At 23.1% G+C, this 10,700-nt stretch overlaps 1 protein-coding gene across 1 annotated transcript; it reads left to right on the forward strand.

Moving 5' to 3' along the window:
* The first annotated feature begins 810 nt into the window (after window positions 1–810).
* On the forward strand, window positions 811–3,090 carry LOC112784992 (myb-related protein 306). The gene is made up of 3 exons (XM_025828389.3): window positions 811–1,133; window positions 1,457–1,586; window positions 2,082–3,090. The coding sequence occupies exons 1-3, from the start codon at window positions 911–913 to the stop codon at window positions 2,731–2,733; spliced, it is 1,005 nt and encodes a 334-aa protein (XP_025684174.1). The 5' UTR covers window positions 811–910; the 3' UTR covers window positions 2,734–3,090.
* The last annotated feature ends 7,610 nt before the right edge of the window (window positions 3,091–10,700 follow it).

Genomic DNA, 10,700 nt, shown 5'->3' on the forward strand with positions numbered 1-10,700 from the left:
AATATATTTTATTTAGCATACAAAAAATATTATTTATATAGATATATATTATATTAATCATGCATTTTATTTTTGGGTGAATATTACAAGTAAGTTGAGAATGATTCTAATCTATGAAGTATGGATATTTTGCTGAGTTGTTGTGTCTGCATATCGGACATATTTTAAACACGATATTTATCGACATTCGTCTGACACGCGTGTTTATTGTGTTCAACTGTGTCTTAATAAAAAATAAAATTTTTTTCCAGACACATCTGGACACACCTAAATAGCATAACGTGCCAATGTGTCAAGTCTTATTTTTAACATATATTCTTAAAATAAATTTAGATATAATATATATTATTATTTATTAAAACAAAAAAACATTTTAAATACTTGATATAATTAAAATAAAATATTAAAAATAATTAAAAATTTTAATTTATATTTTAATATTAATAAAAAATTAAAATATCATTACGATTTATTTAAAAAATATTTTATATTTTATATGTATATGTATTTTCGTATCATATAAGATTTTAAAATTTACGTATCAACGTGTCCCGTGTCGTATCGTATTTAGTGTCCGTGTCACTGTCCGTTTCTAATCCTAATTAAAGAGTAATATATTTATTATCTTTTTAAATGTGAATTAATATTATGTTAATTATTGAATAAACGAATAGAATTAAAAATGAGAGACATGACAATTAATATTGGTGTGTAGCTGAGCTGACTTTTGCCGTCTTACTCGTAATATATTTAATGCATTTGCCGTCAACTTTTGACTATTTAGCCTTTGCCCCTTCTTTTCTTTGCTTCAGTCAGCGTTCACTTCACACACTCCATATATAATTTAATTTAATTTAATTACTTAAATTCCCCTATTTATACTCTCACCATATTAAGTCTTTGCTATGCTATGCTTGGACTCTTGCATAGTACTACTCAAATTGAAACAAACACAATCGAATCTTCAACAAAAAAAAGAAACTATTATATTTTTGTGATCATGGGAAGACCACCATGTTGTGATAAAGAAGGTATCAAGAAAGGTCCTTGGACTCCTGAAGAAGACATCTTATTAGTCTCTTACATTCAAGAACATGGCCCTGGAAATTGGAAAGCTATTCCTTCTAAAACTGGTAATTAATAATAATTATTAGTATAATCATATATTTAATTTGCTCATTTATTTTACTTTAAAGGAATTGGTACTTTCAAAGAATATACATAATTAAGAAATGGAAAGTTAAAATTTATAAAGTTTAATTTATATTTGTTCCATTTTTTTAATCTTTAAGAACTAATGATTTGTTAAATGTTTATATAATCATATTGTGCTTTTCTTTTTTGTATTGTTCTAATATAATATAATTAGACCATGGAAATCGTATATATAGTTGCAATTATACAACCTTAGCTTGTGATCTGAAAATAATACTAGTTTTGAATTTTGGATTTTCAGGTTTGTTAAGGTGCAGTAAGAGTTGTAGGCTTAGATGGACAAATTACTTAAGGCCAGGAATCAAAAGAGGTAATTTCACAAACCAAGAGGAGAATATGATCATTCACCTTCAAGCTCTACTGGGAAACAGGTACACTCATATATTTTAAATTTTGGGTCCAAGAACATACCTCTTATAAAATCTCAAATGTTCAAATAAAATTCTTTTGAGGAATGCTAGGGCTAGCAACTTTTGTAATTTGTAGTCATTAAATAGTTATATGGTTTTAATGGTGTGAGATTAGTGTGAGATTTCATCCAATAACTCACTTTTCTTTACTAGTTACATGCTGGCCAAATTTTAACAAAGTTACTGGCTCCTAGACTTTTCCATACTGTTATTCTAAAAATTTTTCTAAATATTAAATTAAATAAAATTTAAAGAATGTTTTTTATATCTTAAAATATTTCAAAAAGCAATGAATTCTTTTTTCACCTATAAGTGAATATGATGTGAAGAAAAAAGAATTATTTTTGAAAGAATTTGCCTAAATAATATTTGGGAAGATCTGTATATTATTAGGAGACTAAATAATTTGTGATGATATGTGAATTTCTTCACATGCTAATTAAAATTACGGTGCAGATGGGCTGCAATAGCTTCCTACCTTCCACAAAGAACAGACAATGACATAAAAAATTATTGGAACACCTATCTGAAAAAAAGGCTCAGCAAGAAATTGGAAGAAGAAAAAAAAGATGGGTCTTGTTTGGCAAATAACAATAATGATTTTTCATCTCAGAAGGTTGTTATGCCACGTGGACAGTGGGAAAGAAGGCTCCAAACAGATATCAACATGGCAAAGAAAGCACTCACTCATGCACTCTCACCACAAAACAATAATAATAATAATATTAATATTGAATCCTTATCTTGTTCTTCTTCTTCCAATTCCAATTCTAATTCTTGTTCATCCAATAATAATAATAAAGCAACACAATCTTTAAGCTATGCTTCAAATGCTGATAACATAGCTCGGTTGCTCAAAGGGTGGATGAAGAAGAATAATAATAATGACACTGCTTCTAGCAAGGAGGGCATTTTCGGAACAAAAGTTTTTGGTAGTGAGGAGTGTTTGGAGTCTTCAAATAATACTAATTCATCATTAGAGTTTTCTCAATCAATTTATTCCCAACAAGAAGAGAGCAAGACTGAAGAAATTGGTGAAGTTTTGATGCCTTTCCATTTGCTTGAGAAATGGCTTCTAGATGAGACTAATATTGAGAAATTTATTTAGGGAGCTACTCAAATGAAGATGCAAAAAACATCTTTTTATGAAGATGCTTTGTATAAAAGTGTGATTTATTGATTTGGCCACACTTCAAATAAAAACAACACTTTTATAACATATCAAAATCTAACCCTACACTCCATCATCTAAGGGTCAAAAAGAAAAATCATCACATGAAGACAATTATAATATCTTCATGGGAGTACCCACCATTTATTTAACTATCTTCATCATGCATGCATGTCACTGTTTTTTAATCAAGATTTTTTTTTTCTGTTGTTTTCTTTTTTCTTTTTGGGCCTACATTGGAAGTGTGTATAAATATTTCTATATTAATCAATATATATCATGGATACCGTCTTAGATGCTTCACTATAAAAATTTGTTTAATTCTTTATCCCATAATATTATTGTGGATTAATTATGACAATTAAGTACGCAACAGTGTTATCATCATGTGCAAAAAACACCAAAGCATATATATCACTATTATTAGAAGAGATATGACATAATACTATCATAATCTTTATATAACCAAAATTAAATTTCTAGCAGAGTTCAATCTTTAATTATATGGTTCTCATTCTTCAACCCGGTTTCAATTAATTCTATGAACTTAATAGCTATAAATGCTCCTGTTCTGAGGCCATTTTTTATAGTTTATAAGTTGGCTGTGTGCACAAGTAACATCTAACATTCATGTATACAGTTATGACACAAGAAAAAACCCTCTCTAGTTTTCAAATTGTTAATACCTATATTTGTTTAGCAGATAAATTCCAAGGCTAACTTTTTTAAATATTGTGTTCAGATAAGTGAATCACTTAAATATTGAGTAATATTATAAAAATGCTAGTAAATAGCGGCGGACATGTAATGGCGGTTTTTGAAAATCACGGGGGCATTTTGCAAAATTATACCTAGCTTTATTATATATGTTGTGAATCAAAACTCTCAAATTCTATTTATATTTAGTTATTAATTTTTATTAATTTTTTAATATTTAATTAAAATAAAAAAATTTATTTTATTTTTATTAATACTTAGACAGATAAATAATGCACAAAATAGCTCATTAAAAAATTTCCTAAATAGAGATAATATCATAATACACACTCTAACCTACTTAACATATAGATCATATTTCGCACTTAGGTTGTAGACCTACATAGATATAGATCATGTTTGGTTTGAGAAGATATTTTTCCTTTATTTTTAAAATTTTCTGATAAAAAACAAAAAGAAAAATAATATTATATTTTGTGTTTTCATTTGTTATTTCATTTTTTTTAGAAAACTTTTCAAAATGGAAAATTATAAAAATGGAAACACAACCTAAATAAACTTTAGCGAAAAAAAGAAAAAAATAAATAGTAAAAATAATAAAATATTATTTTTATTTTATTTTATTTTTATTTTCACCCCCTTTTTTAAATAAAATTTCAAGAACAAAAAACATTAAAAAGTAATAACAAAATATATATAAAAATAAAAACCGAACAAATTAAACTCACTTTTTAAATTGCCAACTACAACTATAATTGTAGTTGTAATATGCCATTATGATTACTATCACGTTATTTAATGAAATTATATTTTGACTTTAATATAAATGAATTAGGATGAAAATAAATCGTAATAATAGCTATCGCTTCGGAAATGGTGCAATGACCACAAAATATTGAAGTTTTTAATTTTTGTTTGTTCTAGTTGCCAATGGGAGACAGAATCATGTGGCTCGTAAGCTTGACTTCTGAGCCCCCCCAACTGGTTATGCATGTGGACACATATACTGCTTAGCACCTTGTATTGTCAACCACGTAACTATGCTAATAACATGATAAAGACATGCATGTACATAAATACAACATTATTCATATTTTTTTTTATAGATAGAATATAATAATGCCGTTCAGTACAAGATTTAAAATTATTACTAACTGTTAATAATTACGCCAAAGTTAATTAATAATCATAAAAAAAATTCCATGTGCAAATATATTTCCCGAGTTAGGCGGCAAGCCAGACTTATATTATCATAGTTGCGTTTAGTTATTACGACAACAAGATAAGATAATATATTAAAAATAAAATATAAATAATAAAAATATAAAAATTAATATTTTTATATTTTATTTAATAATAAATTAAAATAAATAATAAAATAAAAAATATATATTTTTTATTAGTATATATATCATTTTTATTAAAATAAATACAAAATATATTAATTTAATATTTTAGATATAATATTTTTATTTATATTTTATCTGTTAAATATAATTTTATGTTTTTGTATTTTTGTTTTAATATTCTGTATCTAAAATAAATGCAACCTATGTATTTTTTTATCGCCTTTTCATTTTTCTAATGTTAATTTAATTTATTAAATTAAAATATTAAAATTATTATATATTATATAGAGTAAACAAGTAAATGGGTTAAAAAAATTCTATAACATATACTTTGGGTCAAAAAATTTTTTATTTTATAAGTTTTTGAGGGCGCTTAATTTTTAATAATATTTAGTTAATATGTGTTCTTAAAATAAATATATTAAAAACTTAATTTTTATAAAAATCTTAATTTTGTAATTTTAACGTATACCCTAAAAATATAAGATAAATAAACCCTTTTATTATTATATTTTGTATTTTTTATTATCAAAATTTTATAAATTTGTCACTAGTGTAATAATGGTTTTTGAAGGCAGTCGATGATACTACCCTCTGACAATAAGTGATAGTAATTAACGGAAGTTTATTTTTTTAATTGTTTAATAAAATATAATTTTTTATCTTATACTTTTTAAGTGAGATTAACTCATCAAATGTACATTTTGTATACATTTTTAAGTGAAATAAAAAAATATAAAAAAATAGTAAATAATAAAGTATTATATTTTATCAAACAATTAAAAAAAATAAGAAGATCCAGTTTACTAATTAACTAATTATCAGTGATATATGGATATTAATACAGACAGAGAACATAATACGATACGACACGGGACATATGAATTTTAAAATCTTATAAGACATTGAAATATGACATATATATAAAATATAAAGTATTTTTTAGATAAATTACAATGATATTTTAATATTTTATTGATATTAAAATATAAAATAATTTTTAACTATTTTAATATCTTCTTTTAATTATATAAGTATTTAAAATATATTTTGTTTTAATAAATAATAATATATTATTTCTAAATTTATTTTAAGAATACATATTAAAAATAAAGTTGGACATATTATATTGACATGTGATATGTGATGATATTTAGATGTGTTTATATGTATTCAATTTTTTTTATTAAAATATAATTAGACACAACAAATATACATATCAAACGAACATCGATAAATATTATATCTAAAATATATGAACATACGGATACTAATTATAACTAATTACTAATTAGTAGTTGAATTGTAGGCACTCGACAGTGCTAATCAGTCATGCAGTAACATAGAAACTAAGAATATATATAGGGAGAAAACAGGGTTGAAATAAAACCAGCTTAAATTAATTGGTTGTTTTTATAATTAGTTTTAGACTCAAATTGGAGTGTAATTTATTTGTAACGCTAGCAAACAATAATCTGAAAAAATAGGTTTTCATGAATTGGACAATTTTTAATTTTAAATATTATCCACTCTCGCACACTACACTCATACACACAATATAAGTTTTATCATATCTTGCTACAATTGGAAATCGAATTTAAAATATGGTTATATGACAGTCTTCAATCCTAAATATTACCCACTCACCTACACTACACTCACACATAATATAGATTTGGTGAATTTTATGATATAAAAAAAAAAAGATTCTTTTACATGTATACGTTTATATTGTCAAAAAGATAGTGTGAGAAGTATTTAGAAAGAGAATAATTGAAGAAACAAAATTTGATATGTTACAAGTAAAATATAGTGTATTTTGTCTTATGTAACATGTAAATAATGTATTGATTAAATAGGTTAATTATATTTATGTTAATTAATTATTAAAGATAATATTGGACCTTGTATGATTTTTTTATTTTTAGACTTTTTGAATGTATCTCTCTTTCTCCAAAAATATTAACTTTACACACAAAAATTTATTAATATTTATTTATTTTAATATATACCTTTTTTCTTTTTTGATTATTTAGATATATTCAGTTTCACAAATATAAAAATGTATTTACATATTTTAACCAACAAAAAACATATAACTTTACGTATTTACATACATTTAAATTAACGGTAATATTTATATATATTTAATTTAAATATTATATCAATATATCTGTCAATATTTCTCTGAATACATATAGATATTTATAAAAAAATATTATTCAAACACCACATATTCTTGACATCTTATAAAAATAGTTTGTTATTAATTATTTATATATTTAAATTTTTTTAATTAATAAAACAAAAAAAATTATATTTAATTATTTAAAAAATATTGATGTCAAAATAGCATTTGTAATACTGCTATTTTTATGGTACAGAAAGAGAGAATATATATTTTAGGAGATTTGATTTTTTTTAAGAATGAAAATTGTAATAAGAAATTTTGTTTTTTGTTATAAAAGGAAATTAAAAATAAATTTAATTTTAATATAGTGTTAGTATAAAATAATTTTATATTTTATCTAATGACGTAACACTACATTAACAAAAATAATTACTTTTAATAAACAGTGTTTATTGTCATTCAAAAGACCAAATATAATTACACGACTGTGTAAAACACATTTTGCACTGTCAATATATCAAAATTAAACTGACTAAAAATATGTGCACTCAAAATTTGTATAACACCACACATATTTTTTTTTGGTGACTCATAACACCAGACATATAGGAAAACATGGTAGACACCAAGAAAAATATAAAAAAACATAGTTATTTTTCGGTATTATGTAGACGATATCTTGTTATTTTGTTTGCATTAAAATATCTATTTACAGTTGTTTATAAAAAATAATTAAAAGAAAATTTTAAATACTAAAACAAAATCTTTTAATAATTAATATTTCAAAAAAAATTATCTAAAAAAAATAAATACTTCAAGTTATTATTGGAATATTTTAGATGCAATCTATTATTTATAATTAAATTATTAATTTTTTACAATGAAAAACTATGTTATTGAGTGAATATTTAATATTTATTATTTTATTAAATGAAAAAAGTATGTCGTCCTAACAGATTTAACAAAACTATATGATTAGTTTCTCTTTGAAGACATAGAAATGTGTTGAAGAAAGATGATAATTTTTTTAATATATATTATATATTCATTAATTTAATTTAAAATAAAAAATTAATTTTTCAGATGATATTTATTATGTAAATAAAAATAATTAATTGAATTTTCTTTTTCAAGTAACATAAGTTGAAAGAAAAATAATTAATTGAATTTTTCTTTTTCATTAATTTTTCATCTAAGTTAATAATTTTCTTCCAACTCATGTTACTTGAAAAAAAATTCAATTAATTATTTTTATTTACATAATAAATATCATCTAAAAAATTATTTTTTACACACAAAAATTTATTAATATTTATTTTAAATTAAATTAATAAATATATAATATATATTAGAAAAATTATCATCTTTTTTCAACACATTTTTATGCCCTCAAAAAGAAACTAATCATATAGTTTTATTAAATCTGTTCAGACATATTTTTTTCCTTTAATAAAATAATAAATATTAAATATTCACTCAATAACATAGTTTATTCATTGTAAAAAATTAATAATTTAATTATAAATAATAGATTGCATATAAAATATTTTAATAATAACTTGAAGAATTTAATTTTTTAGACAATTTTTTTTTGAAATATTAATTATTAAAAGATTTTTCTTTTTTTAGTATTTGAAATTTTCTTTTAATTATTTTGTATAAAAAACTGTAAATAGATATTTTAATACAAACAAAATAATAAGATATCGTCTACATAATACCGAAAAATAACTATGTTTTTTTATATTTTTCTTGGTATCTATCATGTTTTTCTATATGTCTGATGTTATACAAATTTTGGGTGCACATATTTTTAGTGAATTTAATTTTGATGTATTAACAGTATAAAATGTGTTTTACATAGTCGTGTAATTATATTTGGTTTTTTGAATGACAATTCACACCGTCTATAAAAAGTAATTATTTTTGTTAATATAGTGTTACATCATTAGATATAAATATAAAATTATTTTATACTAACACTACATTAAAATTAAATTTATTTTTAATTTTCCTTTATAACAAAAAGTAAAATTTCTTATTACAATTTTCATTCTTAAAAAAAATCAACTCTCCCAAAATATATATTCTCTCTTTCTGCACCATAAAAATAGCAGTATTACAAATGCTATTTTGACATTAATATTTTTTAAACAATTAAATATATTTTTTTGTTTTATTAATTAAAAAATTAAATATATAAATAATTAATAACAAATAATTTTTATAAGATGTGAAGAATATGTGGTGTTTGAATAATATTTTTTTATAAATATCTATATATACCCAGAGTAATATTGACAGATATATTGATATAATATTTAAATTAATTATATATAAATATTACCGTTAATTTAAATGTATGTAAATATGTAAAGTTATATGTTTTTTTTGTTGGTTAAAATATGTAAATATATTTTTATATTTGTGAAAATGAATATATCTAAGTCATAAAAAAAAGAATATATTAAAATAAATAAATATTAATAAATTTCTGTGTGTAAAGTTAATATTTTTGGAAAGAGAAAGCGTACATTCAAAAAGTCCAAAAATAAAAAAAAATCATACAAGGTCTAATATTATCTTTAATAATTAATTAACATAAATATAATTAGCCTATTTAATCAATACATCATTTATATGTTACATAAGATAAAATACACTACATTTTATTTACAATATGTTAAATCTTGTCTCTTTAATTACTCTCTTTTCAAATACTTGTCACACTATCCTTTTAACAATACAAACATACGCATGTAAAAGAATCTTTCTTTTTACATCATAAAATTTACCACCAAATTTTATCATATCTTGCTACAGTTGAAAAACGAACCTGAAATGTGGTTATATGAGGCCAACAACTAGGCCATTGATACTAGGGCTGGCAATAGGTAGGGTAGGGTAGGGTTTGGACCCTACCCTAACCCTACCCGCGGGTTGAGAATCTCTCAACCTTGACCCTACCCGCACCCTAAAATTCTAAACCCTACCCTACCCTACCCTACCCGCAGAAATATCAAAATTTTTCAAAGTAAATATAAAATTCAATTATTTTGAATTTTATACGTATTAATAACATAAAAAAATAAAAAACTAATGCTCTAAATTACTAAATTAACTAATTAGTTTAGTGGTTGTTCACTTATTATAAGTCATTACATAAGAGAAGTTGTGAGTTCAACTCTTACTTCCTTCACTATATAGAGAGATTTTTATAAAATATGTGCTATATATGTGGTGCGGGTAGGGTAGAATAGGGTACACCCTAAACCCGTATCCTACCCTACCTGCAGGCATACCCGGACCGTACCCTATCCTACCCGCAGCGGGTAGGGTAGCCTACCCTACCCGAACGGGTTGGACACCGTTATTGTATTCAGTTTTTTTTTTTTTTTTTTTGGACGGGATTGTATTCAGTTTAAATGTTTGTCATACACTACCTTGAGTTCAATTCAATTCTTATTTCACTTGAATTTGGAGTTCCATATTCAATTATTATTTCTCTTCCCAAATATCATTTAGGAGTAATTCTTATTCTTACTAACTTTGCTAATATATATATATAAAGTTAAAAATTCAAAATCAATATGTGTAACACCCTACCATACAGAGACTTATGCTTAAGTCATAATTTAGAGATGGCAAGGTATTACGACCTCTAAAACAAAAATTTAGTACGTATAGTAGTATGAATGATTGATTAT

The sequence above is a fragment of the Arachis hypogaea genome, chromosome 20 (genome assembly GCF_003086295.3).
Source record: "Arachis hypogaea cultivar Tifrunner chromosome 20, arahy.Tifrunner.gnm2.J5K5, whole genome shotgun sequence".
Taxonomy (NCBI): Eukaryota; Viridiplantae; Streptophyta; class Magnoliopsida; order Fabales; family Fabaceae; genus Arachis; species Arachis hypogaea.